Source organism: Hemiscyllium ocellatum, chromosome 4, assembly GCF_020745735.1.
Source record: "Hemiscyllium ocellatum isolate sHemOce1 chromosome 4, sHemOce1.pat.X.cur, whole genome shotgun sequence".
Taxonomy (NCBI): Eukaryota; Metazoa; Chordata; class Chondrichthyes; order Orectolobiformes; family Hemiscylliidae; genus Hemiscyllium; species Hemiscyllium ocellatum.
In genome coordinates, this window is record NC_083404.1 from 34710921 (window position 1) to 34734604 (window position 23684).

The window sequence follows — 23684 nt, forward strand, 5'->3', positions numbered from 1 at the left end:
ACCTCAGATGGCAAGTCCTCTTCCATCGTCCATTCCACTGCTGTGATACTGTCTTTGACAAGTAATGCCACGCCTCCCCCTTTTTTACCCCCATGTCTGATCCTACTAAAACATTTGAACCCTGGAACGTGCAACAGCCATTCTTGTCCCTGTTCTACCCACGTCTCTGTAATGGCCACAACATCGAAGTCCCAGGTACCAACCCACGCTGCAAGTTCACCTACCTTATTCCTTATACTTCTGGCATTGAAGTATACACACTTCAATCCACCTTTCTGGTTACAGGCACCCTCCTTAGAGATCGCTGCATTATTCCTAACCTCCCTACACTCAAGGTCCTGTACCCTAAAGCTACAGTCCTGGTTCCCATGCCCCCGCGGAGTTAGTTTAAACCCTCCCAAAGAGCACTAGCAAACCTCCCCCCAAGGACACTGGTGCCCCTCAGGTTCAGGTGTAGCCCATCCTTTTTATAGAGGTCCCACCTTCCCCAGAAAGGACCCCAGTTGTCCAGAAACCGGAATCCCTCCCTCCTGCACCATCCCTGTAGCCACGCATTTAACTGCTCTCTCTCCCTATTCCTCGACTCTCTATCACGTGGCACGGGTAACAAACCAGAGACTACAACTCTATTTGTTCTAACTCTGAGCTTCCAACCTAGCTCCCTGAAAGCCTGTCTGACATCCTCACCCTTCTTCCTACCTATATCGTTGGTGCCAACGTTGACCACGATCTGGGGCTGCTCCCCCTCCCCCTTAAGGACCCGGAAAACATGCTCAGCGACATCACGTACCCTTGCACCTGGGAGGCAACATACCAAACGTGAGTCCCTGTCGCCCCCACAAAACCGTCTGTCTGTACCCCTCACTATCGAGTCCCCAAGAACTATTGCTCTACTTTTCTCCACCCTACCCTTCTGAGCAACGGGGCCAGGCTCCGTGCCAGAGGCCTGAACCTCGTTGCTTGCCCCTGGTAAGTCATCCCCCCCACCCTCTTTCCCCTCTCACCCTAAATCTATGCCCTCTAGTTCTGAACTCCCCCACCCCAGGACAAAGACTTTGTCTATTTATCCTATCCATGCCCCTCATAATTTTATAAACCTCGATAAGGTCATCCCTCAGCCTCTGACGCTCAAGAGAAAACAGCCCCAGCCTATTCAGCCTCTCCGTATAGCTCAAATCCTCCAGCCCTGGCAACATCCTTGTAAAACTTTTCTGAACCCTTTCAAGATTCACAACATCTTTCCAATTATTGGTGATTAGAATGGTAATCCAGCAGGCTGCTTTGCCCTTGACTGTTTCTTGACTGTTGTGGAGCTAGGCAAGTGAAGAGTATTCCATAGTATTCCTGACTTGTGCCTTGTAGATTGTGGCCTGTCTTTGGAGAGTCAGGATGTGAATTAATCGCTGCTGGATTCTCAGCCTCTGCCTTGTTCTTGAGGTCACATGGCTAGTCCAGTTCAGATTCTGGTTAATGTTAGCACTCTGTATTTTGGAGGATTTCAGAAATGGTAATGTTGTTGAACATCATTAAGAGATGTTTAGATTTTCTCTTGTTAGAGACATTAATTGTTTGGCACTGTGGACACAGATGTTACTTGCTAATTATCATACCAAGCTGGAATGTTGCCTGGTTACTGCTGAATGTGGACACAGATGACATGGCTATCTGAGGAGTCCAAATGGAGTTGAACACTCTGCAATTTTGAGTTAATAGCCCATTCTGACCATTTGTATGGGGAAGGTCTCAATGAAGCAACTGAAGATGGTTAAGCCAGGACACTATCCTGAGAAACCCTGTAGTGATGTCCTAGGGATGAGATGAATATCCTACATGAAAGTTGTTGCTGTATATGACTCAGACAATAAAGAGTTCGCCTCACCAACCTTACCCCATTCCCACTGACTTCAATTTTTCACTGGAGCTTGACCCGCCAAGTCCGGGCAAATGCTGTTTTTATGTCGAGGGTAGTTACTCTCATCTCACCTCTTGAATCTGAGTTTTTTGGTCCATATTTGAGCGAAAGCTTTAAAGGTTCTGGTGTCAAGTGCTTGTTTCAAACTGAGCATCAGTGACTAGGTTAACACCGGGTGTCAGTGCCCTTTGATAATGGTGTCAGTGACATTTTTCATTTGTGATGAGAACAGACAGACGGAGTGGTAATTGGACAAATTGGATTTAGTTTTGATGCAAGTGGGCAGATGCACTCCAGAAACTAACACTTGTTGTATAAAATACTTATTTTTCATGTCACCTTTCCTACTTTTGCTCTTTACCTTAAATTGGTGTTCTCTGGTCCACCTTCAAAGCTTTATCCGATGTCTGGCTGTTTCAGGCAAAGCTCATTTTAAAAACACCCCTGTACAGCTCAGTTATAAAATTGGCAACCTTATAGAAGTATCAGTTCAGCATCACATTTAGAAATCTTCATTTTAGCCAGAATAAATTAGCAAATAAGCCAGTGTATGTCAATTAGCTTATGAAGACATACAAAGACGGATATTGGGATTAGCAGATGAGAAATTCAATGTTAGATTTAATGTCTCCTCATTGTTAATATGATTTTAACATTATATTGTTTCAGAAAATAGTATGATTACTGAGCTCAGTCCACACATTAGGGTAAATCAAGCTGACACAGCAAGCTGCATTTAATTAGGCATTGACTTGGGATTTTGAACTTTACCTTCCTAATTTAATTAGTGTCAGATCTAATGAGCTAATGATTTTGATATAAGTTAATTTAACCTAATTATAGAGAAATACCAGTTGAATGAATAGAGGTGACAGGATTTGTGAAAGGCATCTATCTGATCATGAAGCTCTTTGGAGAGACTCCTTTGAAAGCATCTGATAAACACTTGATTTTCATAGATGTTTTGAATATTGCCTTTTTGTGTTCTTGGGCTTCCATGAAATTAAACAGATAAACAGGTTTTGGAACAAAGATGCAGGGAAATGGTTATGCTGAAATGTGAAGACAGAGATAGAAGATATAAGGATACCAAGATGTGTGTTAAGGATTCATGGGATGGGATAGCTGGAACTTTGTCACTTAATTGTTCATTCAACTCAATCCTGTTTTCCCATCATATTAAACCATCAGATCAGTTATTATGATTAGCTATTATATAAATAATGAGAGGATTAGTTGGCAAAGATTTTAAGAATGTACATGTTACTGTCTACTGAATGTAAAACATCTTTAGTTCTAGTCTAAAGGTGGTACTTAATGCTCCAACCCCCCTTTGGGTAGTTTGTTAACAGGAGTGGGGGGCATATAATCAGACAGGTAACTGTTCAGTGTGTTTTGGTTCCCACCTGATTAAGGTAGTAACAGGAAGATCTGTGAATAGCCTTCCTGCCCCATTTCCCATTAAGATCCTTAAGTGAGAGCACATAACTGCCCAATTCCTGTTGGTGTTCAAATTAAACCTGGCAGTAGGCAGGAACTTGCAGGGAGCATGATCAGTAAACCAATGGACTGGTCATCTTCCTCTGCCGTTCACGTGGGAGCGAAGGTGGCAGGTATGGGGAGCTCTGCTGCCTGTGAAAAGAATTTGTGCAAATGGTGAGAAGGAACACTATGATGAAATATCCAAAACAAAGCTTATTGTTCTCCAGACACTACCTGCAACTGCTGACTTGTTTAACATTACCGAATGGGATATTCTGCCACTTTGAGTATTGCTGAAAAGAAAACCATGTTGCTAAAGCCTTGCATTCATCAGAAACAATCTCAGTTTTTTTTCTTCTAATTAGTGGGAATCTGACTTAAAGTGCAACTTGGGAGAAAGCTATCTCATTGACCAAGACATTAGAATAATGCACTTGCAACCAACACTGACAAATGGTCTACAGAGTCTGCCAAGAATACAGAGTAATTAAGAAGAAACTATGTCAGTGGCAGAAGGTTTGAGAATCAGTGTGCACTGATTTAAGATGATTAACAAAAGAAGTAACAATGAGGTGAGAAAATATCTTTCTATGCAATGAGTGGTTGGGGAGAGAATGGAGCGCACGGATCCAATTGATTACATTCAAAGGAGAATGGGATTGTTTATCTGAAAAATAAATGTGGCTGATGTGTTTCTGTTCTGAATTTCACATTCCCATATAACTCTGATAACCTTTGAATTCCTCGCTAAGCAAGAAACCGTCTTGCACTGCTTTAAAAATATTCAATGATCCTGATTTCTGAGGCAGAGTGTTCCAACGTTCCACAACCGCCTGAGAGAAAAAGCAGTCTCCTTGTCTTTGTCCTAAAAGGGGAACTCCTAATTTTTAAACATTTCTGGAATCACTCATAAGCAAAAATCTCCTTTTCATGTCTATCATGTCAAAACCACTCAAAGTCAAGTAACTCCTCACTCTTCCAAACTTCAGTTGAACCAACCTGGTCAGTCCAACCTATAAGACAACTCATTCATTACAGGTATCAAGCTAGTGAAACTTCTCTGAACCACCACCACCACCACCACCACAAATGTTTGGACATCCTTTCTGAAATAATAAAGTGAAAACTGCATATAGTATTCAAATGCCATTTCAGAAATGCCATGTATAACTGAAACAGAATATTTTTACTAATCTGATTAGTTTCTCTCATAGTGAAGTGTATCAATTGCCTGTAGTTCCTGCATACTATGCTTTTGTCACTTACTTAAAAATCACACAACACCAGGTTATCGTCCAACAGGTTTATTTGGAAGCTCTAGTTTTTGAGACACTGCCTCTTCATCAGGTGGCCTAATTTCATCACTAATGTACTAGGATACCTCTGGACCTTAGAATTTGCAGTGATTAAGTTTCCGGAATACAAATCTGGTATCACTCTGGCATTGTCATTAATCCGTGTTGTTATTCAATTGCAAGATTTACTGCAGCATCCTGTTAATGGAGTAATCTTTGCCAAGATTGTACATGACCTACAGATTGATAGCAGTGCCTTGTGTATGTGCTCATTCAAAACTGCAAATGAACATGCTGCTGAAGAAAGCTGTAAGCATTTATGCCATGTTGTTATATCATGGCAGTACAGATATGCTATTGTTTTTTAGATATGTAGTATTAAATTTATAAACTTAGCAACCTGTGCATTTGAGCTAAGTTTTAATGACCCGTTATGTGCCCAAACAAGTGATATAACTATGAAATCCTCTTTAGGTTCAGCAAGTTCCTTAGTGGTGTTTTCTAGTAATGGGATGCTACTAACAGTTCAAAAAGATGTTCTTCCTACCACACACTTGAGCACATTGTGTATGAATATCTGTGTTGGTATCATGCCAGTAACATTGGCCATCTGTTTCTACAACTGGCTGATTGTATCAAACAGAATGCTCCTTTGGTTGTTTGTAATAAGCAAAGGTACAGATCGTATGCACCCAGACCATACTTGCAAAACCCAAATTGTTAGCTGTTAGATGTGATTCCATGATCAGTAGCAACTGCTAAATAATCCTGAGTGTGCCAAAAGTTACACCAACAACCACTTTTAAAATAATCAGCTGAGGTCATAAAATGGCTCATTTCTGCTTGCTAGAAGTGATGTATATTCATAAACAGGGAGCTATTCTCTGCAAACTAAGGGAAAATGTTCAAGCTTTGGACGTCTTTAAATTACCCTGGAGCTTGTGATTCTCTGTTGCTTTCTCAATGGCAACAACTCAGTCAATCAGAATCCACTCGCCAAACAATTTGCAATCTCTTTTGTTGTCGTATAAACTGTTGTGACAATTTGAAATCTTTACGTTTGTCCTGATTATTGCAAGTCAAAAAGCATCAGCAATGTGTCTCTCTTTTCCATTGTTATTATTTATTAACCTATCACTGTGGCACCTTGCTGGTGACTAAGCATCATATTTAGATCCAGACTTGGACATAGAGGCACATGAAGGGTTAGAGGTTTCTATCTTTGGCATCAGTGCTTAAATGTCCTTTCAAGTTTCAATGCATTAAAGCTATGGCTAAAATCAGTGTAATCAAAGCAAATGCTTTGTAACAGGTTATTCAGCGGAAAAGTATACAATCAAAATGCACATCTTTGAAGAACGGGGCACTTGTGGTGCAGTGGTAGTATCTCTACCTCTGGGCTGGAGGCCTGGATTCAAGTCCCACCTGCTCCAGACATGTGTAACATTGTCTCTGAACAGGTTGATTAGAAAATTTCTTCCTGGAAAAGTAGGATCACTATAGTATTGTCTTTACTTCTGGAATAGGAGACCCAGGTTCAAGACCACACCTATTCCAGAGATGTGCGGGTCTGGTGAATTGGCCATGCTAAATTGCCCATAGTGTTAGGTAAGGAGTAAATGTAGGGGTATGGGTGGGTTGCGCTTCGGCGGGTCGGCGTGGACTTGTTGGGCCGAAGGGCCTGTTTCCACACTGTAAGTAATCTAATCTAATCTAATCTAATCTATTTAGATATGTGATAATATTGCTAACAGAGTGATTAGGTAAAATAAGTCATCCTGAAAGAGTGTTAAAATTTATATTTAGAACATTGAAACAAGTTCTTCTGTTTAATTTCTTCCTTAATTATATTGGTCGTAGTATTAACTGATAATTGTTCTTTTGTGAAATAATATGAATGACTTTGTGCTTAGTGAGCTGTAAGTGTTCCCCAGTTTCCTCAGATCTTCTTGATGGGGTTTCTGATAGGGGCTCCCAGGAAGACCAGTTCCCAGACCAGACCGAACAACCCAGATGGCCTCTTTCTTCAAAGACCGCAATTTCCCCCCAGACGTGGTCACCGATGCTCTCCACCACATCTTCTCCACTTCCCGCTCCTCCGCCCGTAAACCCTGCCCCTCCAACCACCACCAGGACAGAACCCCACTGGTCCTCACCTATCACCCCACCAACCTCCATATACATCGTATCATCCGTCGTCATTTTCGCCACCTCCAAACCAGGGATATATTTCCTTCCTCTCCACTATCAGCATTCCAAAAAGACCACTCCCTTCGTGACTCCCTCATCAGGTCCACACCCTCCCCCACCAACCTAACCTCCACTCCCGGCACCTTCCCCTGCAACCGCAAGAAATGCAAAACTTGCACCCCCCCCTTACTTCCCTCCAAGGCCCCAAGGGATCCTTCCATATCCGCCACAAATTCACCTGCACCTCCACACACATCATTTACTGCATTCGTGCACCCGCTGTGGCCTCCTCTATATTGGCGAGACAGGCCGCCTACTTGCGGAATGTTTCAGAGAACACCACTGGGACACCCGGACCAACCAACCCAACCACCCCGTGGCTCAACACTTCAACTCCCCCTCCCACTCCACCAAGGACATGCAGGTCCTTGGCCTCCTCCATCGCCAGACCATAGCAACACGACGGCTGGAGGAAGAGCACCTCATCTTCTGCCTAGGAACCCTCCAACCACAAGGGATGAACTCAGATTTCTCCAGTTTCCTCATTTCCCCTCCCCCCACCTTGTCTCAGTCCCAACTCTCGAACTCAGCACCGCCTTCCTGAGCTCTCCGCCCCCACCCCTACTCCGGCCTATCACCCTCACCTTATCACCCTCACCTTAACCTCCTTCCACCTATTGCATTTCCAACGCCCGTCTCCCAAGTCCCTCCTCCCTACCTTTTATCTTAGCCTGTTTGGCACACTTTCTTCATTCCTGAAGAAGGTCTCATGCCCGAAATGTCGATTCTCCGGCTCCTTGGATGCTGCCTGACCTGCTGCACTTTTCCAGCAACACATTTTCAGCCCCGGAGTTTCTGATATGCCATACAAAAGCATTTGGTGGAAATCTGGTGCTCTCACAGTAAATGCTGCTAGAACAGCTGGGTATTTCCAGCATTTTCTGTTCTTATGCCTATTGTGCCCTGTTGAGAAATTTCTTAATTTGTTTTCTTCTACAGCGGGAGGTGAAAGATGTGATAACACCAATTGTCTTTGAAGTTACATACAACTTGGGCAAGCACATAATTGCTGGCAAGTCTGAGAGGGAGCTTCCAGCTTTAAAACCAATCCTGCGCTGGAGAAAAGGACAGAAACTGGCTCAGCAAAACCAGGTGAAATTTAGATTTTACTGCACAACAGATGCCACATTTTTTGTTCTTTATGTAGTTTTTTTAATGGAAAGTGCAAGCTCTAAGCAGACTTGTACCATGGTCAGCAATAGGCAAATCCATCCACTGTAACCCCTTGAGAACAGTAATAGGTTTTCTATGCTCAAACCAACATCATAAGCTCAGTGGTTAACTTCTGGAATTTGATTTGAATCATTCTTTATCAGAAGCTTTACTTTCTGACAGAGTGATGTTCTGACAATAAATCACTGATATTAATTCAGCAGATGTTTTGAATGAATTAAAAACCTGGCAAAGTCATTTGAGAGATCAAAGGGTTAATGAAAATCTCATAATTATTCGCAAAACAGTCATTTACAGTCCTATCTAGTTGAAATTGCTGTGTAATTGATTGAAAAATGTGTGAAGCCATTTAAGTGCCGAAAATGATCTAAGGACAATTTGGATAATGGGATCATTTTAATGGTGATGGATAGATTGTGAAGTGGAGAATCTTGTTGAATAATTATCCTTCGATCTAATTGTGAAGGGATGTGTATTATTTACTTCACAATGTTCACGTGATTTTCTCTACAACAAAATAATTAATTTATGTTTGTACTATCATGTTTACTGACGTAACTTACCATGAATATGAAGCACACATACATATACAATGTATTTCAGATCAGAAAAAAAATTCAGGCTTGTGGGCACTTATCCTATTTTCACAAGATTCATTCAAATGTACCTACCCTCAATCCCACCTCACCTTACTACTTGGAAGGAGCAAAAAATCATGGAGGCAATTCAGGAATCTGTCAACAATTTCTATACAACTTTTCATAGGTGACCGGGTAAATGTAAGGATGACCCAAATTTTCTAAGACAATTAAGAGCGATACATCTAAATTAGTTTTTTGCATTTTAAGTGGATGACACCTTAATTCTCCGTGGCTCACTCATTTCAAATTATATATAATTTGCTTGTGATTTTTTTTGAAGCCCCGAATCAGTTGCCCTTTGGGCCTGTTCTTTTCCATCATCACCAAACCACCGTCATAAAGCCTGGCTCCTCCGCAGACAAGTTGGAGATCATGCTTGGTGCTCTTCTATGTTCCATTTCCAGGCAAGCGTTTACTTTTGAGCTAATACACTGTCCAAATCCAATTCGTTCTTCTAAGATCCTGACTTTACTACTCAATTGAATATTATGTATGAATGTAATAACCATGTTAAATTCCCTGCATCCAGTACCAAAAGTAATGAACAGAAGTAGAGCTAACAGCAAGCTGTGGGTTATCCCATTAATAATGACTCCATTGGGAAGCAGCTGAAAGTGTGTTGCTGGAAAAGCGCAGCAGGTCAGGCAGCATCCAAGGAACAGGAGATTCGACGCTTCGGGCATAAACCCTTCTTCCTGAAGAAGGACTTATGCTTGAAGCGTCGAATTTCCTGTTCCTTGGATGCTACCTGACCTACTGTGCTTTTCCAGCAACACATTTTCAGCTCTGATCTCGAGCATCTGCAGTCCTCACTTTCTTCATTGGGAAGCAGGCCCATTAAAATCAGTTTTGGTTTGAAGATATTTTTAACCAACCTGAAAACTACACATCGATCAACCTAATATCAAATTGTGGAGATTTTTAGAGAAAATAATTCATAGAAATTAATTGTCATTTGCAAAGTTATTTGCTAATAACCAGGACTTTATGTGGATTTTTAAAAGGGAGGTTAGGTTTGGCTAACTTGATCGAGTTATTTTATAATTGTAATAGAGAGAGTTGATGATGGTAGTGTGGTTGATGTAGTGTATTGTATTTTCAAAAGGTATTTTTACAAAGTATCACATAATTAACTGGTTACATAATTGAAACTTGGGGAACTAAAAGGACATTGGCAGCATGGTGACAAAATTGGTTTAGCTAGAGTTTTGTGTACTTTAAACGGTTGATTTTCAGACTGGTGAGAAGAAGCTCATAATAATTTTCTCCAGAGATCAGCCTTAACAGCAACATTTTTTAAAATTTGGGTTTGGATATTAAGGGCATAATTTCAACATTTTGATGATATGAAACCCAAATATAGTAAACTTCAAGGAGGATAGTAACAAATTTCAGGGCTCATAGATGGGCTAGTGAAATGAATAGATATGAGATGGCCTATGATGCATTTTGGTAGGAAGAATAAGGTAAGGCAATATAAACTGAATGTTACAATTTAAAATGGGGTGAAGACACTTGGGTAAGAATTCCTCCATGCTCCTTAACATGACAGAAATAAGTCGAGCAGGCCAATCAAACACCCAGCATCTCAGTAGACATGCCTCTATGATATCTTCATCTGAATCTTCTGCAGCAAGAACTTGTATGTGCTCTCGCCCTCTGGAGAGAGCTAGCATCCATCATTTACAGCTAGCTTTACATATCCATACCTGGATGATTCAACACTTTCTTATCCTGTCTGTCCAGTAACCTTCCAGGTACAATGAGTGGCAATATTCATACTGGTGGCTGCAAATTTCAAATCAAGCAATTATTGCTGATCCTTCTCCCATTCCCTCCAGTGGTTAGACAGGCAGTACTTTGTGCCTTTCTGAAAATAAGAATTTGGAAGGGAAAAGTTTGGGTAGGGTAAGCAGGGATGGGATGAAGTGGAAAACAAGGTTTCATGGTCATGCCATCAGCAGTCTTTTGATCATACAAATATCAAGGTGGATGTATACTGGGAGCAGTGAAAGGACAGAGGCAGAAAGATGCTATCAGTAGTCAGTAATATTGGATGCAGCAGACACCACTGCAAAGTATTTGCTCTGTGGGACTCAAGAGATGCAGACAGTCTCCTGTCAATTCTGCTCTACATAGCTCCTTTCATTGTGTGCTACCTGGTCTTAAAGAGAGAAGCAGAATTTCAGTGAGTGTTATAATGTTGTGATGTGCCTGGCATGGAAGAATAACTTATGTAGATACTTCAGAGAGACTAGAAGCGTTGGTAGGAGTCAGAGAGTGATTTGGAAATCTAAATGCTATATATGAATCCTGAATTTCAAAGCCTAGTGCTGTATGAATGATGAGAATGTAGTGCATAGCAGGAGTAGCTAATGGTGCAATGAATAGAGGATGTCATGATAAGATATAATCATTGTCATGCACGATTATGAGATTTAATGCGGCTAGGATCTCAGGTCTGGACTTTGGGAATTGACCCTCCTAGCTTCACACTCCTGTGCCATTCTGAGAGAGGTTTTAAGAGTTACCTGGCTTTCTGTGGGTTTACACCTTCTGCTTTATTCATTATTTTCCAATGTGGCAAAAATGTCTATACAACTTCTCTTTGAGAGAAACTCGTCTTTAAATATAAAACAAGCTGCCTTTATTGTGTGAGTAGGAAACTATGTTTCCAGCCCTACTCACTGGGTTGACTGTGCTGCCAGCACTCCATAGAGAGAACGTGGGAGACTCAGATTCCTATATTGAAATTATTTAGATGAGGTGGGTGGTCCAATTTTGTAACTTATCCATCTTGATGTGAATAGCCATGAGCTTTTCTCAACCAGTGCCCCATTGCACAGAAATTACGAATTGTATTTCCTGTGAGTGCAGGCAAGGAAGTCTTTAAAATTTACATAAAATATTGTGCGTAAATTGCTAAAATGGAGAAATATGTAACTTTGAAAAATGTGCATTTCCATAGCTTAGACTTATTGAAGTGACTTTAGCAGAATCACAGAATTGTGGCAGTTCAGAAGAAGCTGTTGATTTACTGTGTCTGCTCGTTGCACTAATTTAGTGCTAATCTACTGCCTTTTACAGGTACATTGGATTATTATTTAGATAGAAACAATGTCCTCTTGAGTGCCTCAGTTGAACTTGCTCCCACCATCCCACCTGGCAGTGAATACCAGACCCTTACTACACACTGTGTGAAAAAGTGTTTTCTCATTTCACATTTGCTACATTTGTAAAATACTTCAGAACTGTACCTCCTGATTTTTGATCTGTTTGGGAGGGGGAGCAGTTTCTCCATATTCCCTCTCGCCAGGTGTCTCATGATTTTGAAAATTTCAATCAGATCGCCTCTTCATGTTCTCTCCAAACAAGCTCAAATTCTTAAAGCGATCCTCATGTCTTAAGTGTCACCTTCCTGGAATCCTTCTTACAAACCTTTTCTGTTTTCTCTCCCAGATGCTTACATCCTTCCAATAGTGAGATGCCCAGAACTAAATTTAACTGGTGTCTTCTTGAATCTCAGATTTATCTCCCTGCTGTTGGTCTCTTGACCCTTATTGATGAAGCCTAGAATGCTATATGCTTTGCTAACAGCTCTCTCTACTGTCCTATATCCTTTGATTTATGTGTGTGTACTTCCAGGTTTCTATGCTCCTGCACATCTTTCAGGGTAGTACCCTTTATTTTGTAGTCTCTCTACATTTCATTACTCAGGGGCTTCGATGTAGACTTTCTGCAGCAGTGGAGAATGTGGGTTCCTGTCCTTTCCTTGACCTTGTGAAACCATGAGCTGTGAATTGAACAAAGTTGGATTTTGTCTTAACATTTTTATATATGATTTCTGTTATTAATATAGGGGCTGGAATATGGTCACTTCAAACACTTTTCACTTAAGTGACAATAAATTGCTTTCTACTAATTGATTCACACTTCTCTTCATTGAGCTTCACCTGCCACCTATCTATCCTCTCTACTATGTGTCAATGTGCTTTTGAAGTCCTGCATTGTCCTAAGAGTTTGCAGTTCTCTCAAATTTTTTATCAAGTGCAAACTTTGAAATTATCTCCTGCACACCAAGTTGTAGATCATTAATATATATCAGGAAAAATAAGGGTTCTAATACCAACCACAGGAGACTTCAACTACAAATCTTCTTCCAGCTCGAAAAATACCTATTAGGGATTAGTCGCTGTTTCTTATCCCTCAGCCAGTTTTGTATCCATGTTACTTTCGTCCCTTTTACTTAGGGAGGTGTATATTTCCTCAAGTCTATTGTGTGTGGCAGTGTGTTGAATGCCTTTTGGAAAGAAAGTAAATATTGCATTATTTAACTTATTTTGAAGTGACAATGTTTTTTGGATTTCATTATCAAGTTAGTACAATAATTGCTAGTGAGAGACAAAGAATTAATAATCATATAAATTAGGGCATAAAGATGCAGGGCAGTTGATGCTTGCAGTTGCACAATTTGTGATTTCTCGATCAGGACAAACACGTCTGTGGCAAGCATTTGCAACTTAGCAGCTTTACCTGAGAGTTGGAGCTGGAGGCTGGACTACAGAGACTGTGACATATCAGGGAAGGGGAAAGTTACCTGGGCACTCTATCCAGAAAGATGGCCACACCTTTCAGTCAGGGTCTTCTCATTTCATCATTTGACATGGAGAGGTGGGTGTGTTTATAAGTAAGGCATGTCAGGGGACCCAGTGCAAGTACCTCAGTATTTATAGTCAAGCAGTCAATTTAGCTAGTTTAGATAAATATGAGGACTGTGGAATGGATAAACTAATAGACTCTGGCATTGTGGTACAAGAAGCCACTCAAATGAGGAAGCAGGTAGGAAAGTAGTGGAAGGAGCGAACAGTATAGTGAGGAAGATTGATACTGTTCTCTGCAGCAAAATAAAAGCAAAAGTTGAGAGGCTTGGTTGCTTGCTTAGTGCCAGGGTTCTCGAGATCTTCTGAAGGCTATAGAGCAACTCACAGTCAGAGGGGTAGGATCTACTTATTGTGGTTTGTGATTCTAAAGAATAATCATATCGAGCTCAAAATCTTTATTCTATTTCTCTCTCTGTTGATGCTGGTGGACCTGCTATGTTTCTCCAATATTCTCCATACCTTTCAGCATCCACAGTATTTTGCTTTTATCCATTTATTGCAATGTTTGTCCAGATACCAGGGACATAGGTAGCACAAGGAAAGAAGTTCTGATGAAGATGAAGAGCTAGGCATCAAAGTAAGAAGCAAAATGTTAAATGTAGTAATTTCTGGATAATAACCTGTGCTATTTACAAACTGGCATAGAGTAAGTGAGATTAGAGAAAGGAGCTTGGAGACCAGAGTGATAAAAGTGGGTTCTCATTCAAGAGGATCTAACACCAATACTGGGGAAAGTGGGGCTGTATCAGAGGGCAGTATACACTTGAACTCTGCCAGGACCAGTGTTCTAATGAGCCATGTAACTAGGAACGTAGACGTAATGTTTTAAATATTTTTAAATATTAAACCAGTGAAAAGGAAGGACTGTAGGAAAAGAGGCAATCTGCCATGGGTGCCTAAGGAAATAAGGGAGGCTATTAAATTGAAAGAGAAAGCTTAAAAAATGGCCAAGATCAGAGGGAAACTAGAAGATTGATAAAGCTTGAAAGGTCAACAGGAAGTCTTAAAAAAGAGCTATAAGGAAAAGTAAGATAGATTATGAGAAAAAAAATTAGCTCAGAATATAAAGACAGAGAGCAAAGGTTTCGGTAAATATATAAAACAAAAAAAGAGCTGCTAAAGTAAACTTTGGTCCTTTAGAGGATGAGAAGGGGGATTTAGTAATGGGATGTGAGGAAATGACCATAGCACTGAATAGGTATCAGCGTTGGGATTGCAACTATTCACAATTTACCAAGATGATTTGGAGTTGGGGATCACGTGTAGTCTGTCAAGATTTGCAGATGCCACTAAGATGAGTCGTAGAGCAAAATGTGCAGAGGACTGTGAAACTTTGCAAAGGGACATAGAAAGATAGTTTAAGCCAGTTAGCAAAGGTCTACCAGATGGAATACAAGGTTAATGACTGTGAAGTCATCCATTTTGGTAGGAATAACAGTAAAAAGGACTATTACTTGAATCATAAGAAATTGCAGCATGCAGAGGGACCTGGGTGTCCTTGTGCACGAATCACAGAAGGTTGGTCTGCAGGTGCAACAGGTAATTAAAAGGCAAATGGAATTTTATCCTTCATTACTAAAGAGATTAAGTTTAAAAGCAGGGAGGCCATGTTGCAGCTGTTATAGGGTGCTGATGAGTCCACACCTGGAATACACTATGCAGTTTTAGTCTCCTTACTAGAAAAATGATGTACTGACACCAGAGGGGATGCAGAGGAGGTCCACTGGGTTGATTTCAGAGTTGAGGGGGTTGGCTTATGAGGAGAGGCTAAGTAGACTGGGATTATATTCATTGGAATTCAGAAGAATGAAGGGGGTCTCATAGAAACATATAAAAGTATGAAAGGAATGGATAAGATGGAAGTAGAGAGGATGTTTTCACTAGTAGGTGAAACTAGGACAAGAGGGAATAGCCTCAAAATTAGAGGTAGAAGATTTAGGGCTGATTCGAGAAGGAACTTTTTCACCAGAGGGTTTTGAATCCATGGAATTCCCTGCCAGTGAAGTGGTTAAGGCTTCCTCATTCAATCCTTTTAAAGCTAAGATAGATAATTTTTTGAACTGTAGAGGAACTAAGGGTTATGTTGACAGACGGGAAAGTGGAGCTGAGACCACGAAAAGATCAGCCATGATCTTATTGAATGGCGAGCAGGCTCAAAGGGCCAGATGGCCTAATCCTGCTCCTAGTTCTCATGTTCTTAAGTAGTGGTAGTAAGGAGTCAAATTTGAGAAGATGCGGTAAGTCAAAATATAGGGATAAGACAAGAGAGGGAGCCACTTATATGGAAAATTATAAAGAGACCGTGGCAGAAATAGAGAGCGTAAGGCTAAAAGTAAATCAACAGATAAAGCTAGATATTACAACAATAATAAAGTGGTGAAATTAAAGGCTGTTAATCTGAATGCATAAGCATTCAAAACAGAACAAATAACTTGGTGATGCAGACCTAAATAAGCATGATCTGATGGATGGCAGAGATTAGGACTTGAATATTGAAGGATACAGGACATTTGAGGAGGACATTAATTAGGAAAAGTTGGAGTGATAGATCTGTAAGTCAATGATGGTTTTCACACAACAGAGAAGAATTTAGGAAGCCAGGTTGTAGAGCACATAGTTGGAACAGCAGGCTGACAAAATCCCAGTTGCTAATGGAGTTCACTTTAGGAAATTAAGAAAACTGTTTAGAACAATAATTGATGTATTGGTTTTAATTTTCAAAAATTCTCTAGATTCTGGGAAGTTTCGGAAAATAGCAAATGTAGCTCCTTCATTCAATAGAGATGGAGGCAGAAAGTAGGAAACCAGAACAATTAGCTTAACATCTGTCATACGGAAAATGTTGAAGTTATTATTATTAAGGACATCATGACAAAACAGTTACAAAAGCTCAAGGTAATCAGGCAGAGTGAAAGGATATCAATTTTAAGCAATTTCCTGGGGTTCCCTGAGGAGATAACATGCTGTTGATAAAGCTGAACCAGTTGCCTTTCTGTGGTTCAGTTTTCAAAAGGCATTTGATAAAGTGCCACATCAAAAGTTATTGTAGAAAATAAAAGCTCATGGTGTGGGGGGTAACATATGATTATGGATAGATGATTGGCTTGCTAACAGGAAGCAGGTTTGGCATAAATGGGACAAGATGTCATGAGTGGTGTGTCACGGGGTCAGTGCTGGAATTTTAATTTAAAAAAAAGATAATTTGGATGAAGGAACCAAAGCTATAGTTGCTAAATTTGCTGATGACACTGGATAGGAAAGTAAGTTGTGAAAAGAAACTAAACGGACTGGCAAAGAGATATGAATAAATAAAATGGGTGGATAAATATTTGGAAAATGGCATATAATGTGGAAACGTGTGTATTGTGTATTTTGGCAGAAAGAACAAAAAAAGATTTAAATGGTGAGAGTTTACAGAGCTTTCAGATGCAGAAGCATTTGAATATTCAGGTGATCTGTTCCAAAAGGTTAGTACGCAGCTACAGCATGTAATTAGGAAGGCTAATCGGCTGTTACCATTTATTGCAAGAGGAATTGCTGACAAAAGTATAAAGGGCACACGTCAGTTATTCAGTTATTCAATGAGTTCACATTCATGTCCTGTAGAATTAGGCAGTTTTTATTTGTGATCCCTAAATCATGGAATATAAATATCTTCAAAAGGACTGTTCCAAAATAATCAAAAACATTTTGAAAACCCAATTAGATAATGCCCGCGATACCTCCCCAAAATACTGTTCTAATGACTTTGAACAGCTGGGTTATATACAGATCATGATGCTCTGTTATGTGTCCTCTATCACATGAAATATTCTAGGTGATCATAATGAGCAAAGTTAATGATCCTTTTAACTAAGTTCCTCTCGCAAAGTTTAATTCACTCATCTGTGGTTATCAGATTATAATTATTGATCCCTTTTTAAAGTAGAACACTTATCTCTATTTTCTGACACTTTTTTTTCAGTGAACTACCGACAGTATTGACCATCACACACCACCTCTGCCACTGCTTTCTGTGTCCTATGATCAATTAAACCTCTCTCTAACAGTTTTTCCATCTTGGACCCTTTTAATTTAGATTTTGTATTTTCTCTTGAGATGAGTAAGTAAATTATTTGAACTTCATCTGCTACACAGTAGCCCTAATTCAACTTTCAGGCAGCTAAGCTTCTACACTGATTCTACCTCCACCACCATATTATTGTTTAGAATTCTGCATGCAACCTTGTCTTTTCTTCTTCCTGAGCATATATAAGTTCTCATTACCTCAGTGTTTATTTTGAGTGCAATAAGCATATTTTTATGTTTATGCTATTCATGTTTGTAGTTTGAGAAATCCTGAGCATGAGGGTATTTTGCCAGTGGATCCATGTTTGCAAAGATTTTATTGGATAAAAATTGACATAAGCAGTAGTTAAAGATAAGCCCAAGTTGGCCCAGGGCTCTATTTCATGGATAATTTTAGAGCACTGTTGAATGGAGATTGGGTGCTTTCCTTTTGCACATAGAGAATATTTGAGTATCAGGTGTTGGGCTGTTTTTTAACAACTGAATTAAGGATGGTCTTGGCTGAAATCTTTCAGCAAGGCCCATGGAAGTTCTTGTGTGCCTCAAAATATTTGGGTAAAATGACTCTTATAATTTGAGGCTTACATAATTTCATCATGCTATCCTACACAACTCTATGCAAGATACAATCAGCAGAGCTGAGAGTTTAATTATCGGTTAATCATGAGGGTTTCTTGGTCTCCCACTTCGACCTCAGCAGGAGACAAGAGGAAACACACACCCACCCTCAGCTTGCTACATCTAAACACTTTTAACTTTGTTCATAATTTTCTTTTGGGGATAGAGTGTGCCTTCCATCGGTATGCACCATAACTTGAGGTGCTTGCTTGTTCCCACAATTGTTGATATTTGTCAAAGTTAAAATCCTTCCTTATGAAATGTTGCCTGTTTTTCCAGACCTGCAATTGTGGAAAAGTAACTTTAGAGGAGTCAAAAATGCTCCAAGGAATTTCTTGATTAATCCTTCACAATTCACCCCAATGAAAGGAAATTTCTCCTCATCTGTACCTTAAATAGATGACCCTTTACTCTGAGATTATGCCCTCAGATCCTCCCACAATGGGAAATAACTGCTTTGCATTATCCCTGTTAAGCCCCCTAAGTATTTTGTCCCTGTTAAGCCCCCTAAGTATTTTGTATCTTACCTCATTTTCCTAAACTGTAATGCATTCAAACTCAACCTCTCCCTATATAAAAAAAATCCTTCCATACCCAGGATCAACTGAGTGAATCTCTTCTGGCCTGCTCTTAATATCCTCTCATTCCTGGTTTCATTCTATCAGATATTCTCTGCAACCATGTCCATTATCTACCTTGTAATATACTGTTGCCAAGTGAAAACTTGGTCATCGAGCATAGATATTCACTATGGGATTCTGTAGTTGTTATATCAAGGGACTAACGCCCAATAAATATTCTATGCAGAAGGAAGAAGTTGAATGCTGATTGCCAGAGGGAAACACACTAGAGAATTTGGGGGTTTAAACTGCAACTAAAAATGCAAATCTGGTTGTAAATTGTGATTACAATATTAATTGATAAACATCACGCTGACAGCTAAATATGCAGCTAATGGAACACACATATCTCTGACACATAAGTAGATGCATTGTTAAAAGACTATTCAAATGTGGGTTGTTGTTGAGACGTACTATTCCTAATAACAAGCCTTGAACTTCTGAATATGAGAGTGTCTTCAGTTCTGCTGACATTAAAAAAACCTATTCACATCCTTAAAATGTTCCTAAAATCTTTACAGTCTTGTCAACATTTTTGAAAGAGTGCCAATTCTGATTTGAATTACATTATATTGAAGTATAAATCAAGTCTATTGGGAAATCTTATTGTGGAAGGTATGACAACCACTGACATTAGTGGTTGAGGAGTCAAGGTAGCACCTCTTCACATTCATGCCAAAGTGACAATAAAGTATTGTAACACCTTATGATTATTATCGGGCTGCTCTCGCCTGGCACTCTGAGGCACAGAATCATTTATTAACAATTTAACACACTGGATAAACAAAATACTGATGTTTTAAACAATCTTGTATAAATTCTTCTGACTCAACTATGACAGATTCTTGAATAAAAATATTTTGCATGAGAATAAGAATTGCTTGGATATAACATGTAACAACATACAGATGTAAATTCCAATTTCTGAAAGTGAACAGTGCATGACTAACGCTGAGAACTGCCCACCTACAATGAACTGATTCATAATTACTGTAATTGAGGAAATTCAAGATGTTAATCAATTTCCATGGTGTACTAGAATTTGTTTAGCTGTAGCTGAAATATTGTCAGCATTGATCTCCGTCCTTTTGTTTAAAACATTGGGAGAAGTACTTAAAAGTTTTTTTAAAAAAAGCACTTAGTGTTCAATATGCTGTCCAGATGATCTTGTGCCCTGAGGATATTTGCATTAGAAATCTAGCATAACTTGTTTAGTACAGGGTTATTGTGTTGTTACATGATTTAAGTGAGATGCCTGGCTTTACAAATGACAAATGCAACCCAATCTGAAAACAAGGAATGCTAAGGTATTAAATAGAATTGATTCTTGTTAATAATTTAGTTCAAAATGCTTTATTTATTGAAATACAAGTTCTGAACTGTCTGAACACTTATTGCGCTGCAGATAGCAAATTAATGACACTTGCTCCAACAAAGTAAGTTCTGTTCCCACTGCCATTCTATTAAAGGGTAAATGTGATGGTTATTCATCTGAGCTTGTTTCCTAATGTTATTCAATTAAAGCTGCCTTGATCAGAGCTGAGCCAAGCTGACCACAATTTTGCCCTAATTTCATTAACCAAAAGGCTCAATTTACATGGTATTAAAGATCATTTAAGTAGCTATTCAAACAATGCCTCAATTTCACAATTCTAATCGTTGTTTTTAAATCCTTCTATGATCTTGCCATTCCTTTCCTCTGTAATCTCCTCCAGTTTCTGAACCCTCCAGGACATCTGTGCTAGTCTAATTCTAGTCTCTTGAACATTCCCAATTTTAATTCCTCCATCATTGGTGGTTATGTCTCTGGTTGTTTAGGCCCTAATCTCTAGAAAAACTCCTCCTACACCTTTATGTGCTTTCCTCCTTTAAGTCACTTCTTAAAATTCATGTCTTTGACAAAGGGTTTGGATATTTGCCCTAATATTGTCTTTAACTTGCTCAGTATCATACTTTGCTTCATCATTGTCCCGTGAAGTGCCTTCGAATATTCTGTTGCTTTAAGTACAAGTTGTTTAGTTGTTGGTGCTGAACATAGGCCTGACAATCCCATGGTTGATATTTTTGGTTCAGCATGAACAAGCTCTGCCTATCCAAAAACAATATCCTTGCTCCCTTACTCCAGACATTATTCGCCATCTCCCTCACCTTGTGCAATGTTCTCCCTCATCCATTCCCTCTCCCTGAACAGTATTCTCCCTCACCCTCTCACCCCAGACATCATTCTTCCACCTTCCCTCATGCCCTCACCATCCAATAATATGTTCAACCTGACCTCACCCCATCACTCTGTAGCAATGCTGACTCTTCTGACATTGATTGTACAGGTGCCAGGATTCCAGAGGGTGAACCAAGAGAATGGGTTTGGGGAGGAGCCATGGCGAGGAGAGGTTGGTGATGAGGAAGGGGTTTAGCATTGTCTGAGTGGTGGGGATTTGTAAATGTTGTTGTGAGTACTGGAGTGTTTTTATGCTCTCATTAATTTGCTTAGATATATGCTGCTGGAAAGGCTTTACATCTGCTGTATAACTGTGATTAGACGCAGGAGGAAGCTGTTTGGCCCCTCGAGCCTGTTGTATTATTCAATAAGATCTGCTAGATCTTTGCCCACTTAGTTTACCTCTCCGAACCTTTACAAACTCCGTCAACACTTACCTACCTGCATATCTTCATATCATCAGCAAATTTAGATTAGATTAAATTCCCTGCAGTGTGGAAACAGGCCTTCGGCCCAACACAAGTCCACACCGACTCTCCGGAGAGCAACCCACCCAGACCCATTCCCCTACATTTACCCCTGGCTAATGCACCTAACACTACGGGCAATTTAGCATGGCCAATTCACCTAACCTGCATACCTTTGGACTGTGGGAGAAAACTGGAGCACCCAGAGGAAACCCACACAGACACTGGGAGAATGTGCAAACTCCACACATAATTAAACCCGGGTCGATGGTGTTGTGAGGCAGCAGTGCTAATCACTGAGCCACCGTGCCACCCCAATTTAACAACCATTCATTTGATTGCTTTATCCAAGACATTTGTATGGACTATAAATAACTAAAACCTCAACATTAATTTTTGTGGCACTTCATCTGATACATCCTACCTTCCTGAATATAACCCACTTAGACCAACCCTCCTCTTCCAATTATCTAACCAATCCTCTTTTCAGCCTAATATTTTACCCCTAACCTTGATATGGCACTTCTGAAAATCCTGGAAAGCACTGTACATTCAACAGTTTTTCATTATCAGTGATGCTTGTGACTTCTTCAAATAATGCTAATAAATTAATAAAAGATGATTCACCTTTCACAAAACCATGTTGATGCTATCTGATTGCGTTCAGATTGTCAAATTACTCTGTTATAAACTAACAGACCCATGGGTTCCTAGCTTCTGTCTCCCTTCTTTCTTGAATAGATGAGTCTTATTTGGTATTTTCCAATCTGATGGAACGTTTCCTGAATAAAATGAATTTGAATCCCTGAAAAACCCAAGAGAATCTGTGCAAAATAAAACACAAGGTAACTGACCCTTTGTTTTTAAAAGGGTTGGTTAGCATAGTTGGCTGGATGGGTTGGTTTGGGAAGCAGGGTGATACAAGCCACATGGGTTCAATTCCAGTCTGAGTTTGCCAGGGAAGTTCCATCTTCTCATCTTTGGCCTTCACCTCATGTGCAGTGCCCCTCAGGTTAAACCATGTCCAGTTGTCTGTCTATAATTAGAAAGCAGTCTTTGGTCCATGGCAACATTACCTTTACCTTTATTTTCAGTAGATAAGTAACCTAGTGTTTGAAGTTTCTTTAAAAAAAGTTTCCTTTTGACTCAACAGGCTCTCTTCTTCTGACCACCAGGAGAAATCTTACAATACTCTTTAAAACAAGGATCTTCTTCACAGCATACATAAATAGGCTGCCAATAATGTAGTGAGACACCGGCTGAAGATACATTCTTCTTCAGCTCCCCACATTAAGCCTCGTTTCTTTGAACAGAAGTTCTGTCTGCACCAGCACTGTGCTTATGATTAATCCAAAGGCAGACCTTTCCTTCTACCTGGCATTGTAGCAGTTACTTTCAGGCTGACCGCCTAGGCCTGTGTCTGCAGGTAGCAAGGTCAGTTGCTTCTCCCTTTGTACCAAATGTTGAAGCTCACACTTGATAATTCAATAGCATTAGACCTGGCCCACTATCCAAATGTCAACCCATTAATACAGCCTGTTGTCAAATGGAGTTCAGATCAACATCCTGCCATTCCTCATCCTTGGGCATTTGGTTCCACCTTAAGTTAAAAACATAGTTTAATTCACAATCTTGATCAGACAGTCACAACCCAGGATTTACCGCTCTTATACATAAATTGTCATTGTAGTAATGGTAATAAGATCAGCCAAGTGGACCTCATAAAATGAATTCCCTGACTCTGGCTGTTAATCTGGTCCAATCAGGGAACTCTGGTTGACAAATAAGAACAGGAGTGTCAGGCATCCTTATCACTCAGAGCTGACTCTGACAGACCTGGATCAGTGTCAAGGACTCTCCATGTGTAAACAAAGGCTGACTTGGTGATGGGATACCAGCCTCTGCGGAGTTATTTCTGTGCACAGCTAAGCTATAAATGACTGCTTTTCATCTCTCTTTATCAAAGAAGAAGATGCTGCTCAACTCACAGTGAAAGAAAAGTTAGTTGAGACAATTGGTGGGTTAAAAATTGACTAAAAGGAGATATTAGCTAGGATATCTATATTTAAAGTTGATAAATCACCTGAATCAACAGGGATACATCCAAGATTATTGAGGGTGGAGGTTGTGGATGTACAGACCATTATGTTTGAATCCTTCCTAGATCTAGGAGTGGTGTCTGCGCCCTGGAGAACTGCAAATATGTACATGCTTGTTTTTGTTTGTAAAAAGGGATTTATAATGACTGTGGGACACAGATTGAGGGATTTGAACAAGAA

The 23684-nt window shown here is 39.9% G+C and overlaps 1 protein-coding gene across 1 annotated transcript in view; it reads left to right on the top strand.

Moving 5' to 3' along the window:
- The window catches only part of itga9 (integrin, alpha 9), a 388873-nt gene that overhangs the window by 230840 nt on the left and 134349 nt on the right, over positions 1 to 23684 (top strand). Inside the window, exon 16 of the mRNA XM_060822924.1 lies at positions 7879 to 8031. Within this exon, the coding sequence (XP_060678907.1) occupies positions 7879 to 8031 (153 nt within the window). The remainder of the gene's footprint in view (positions 1 to 7878; positions 8032 to 23684) is intronic.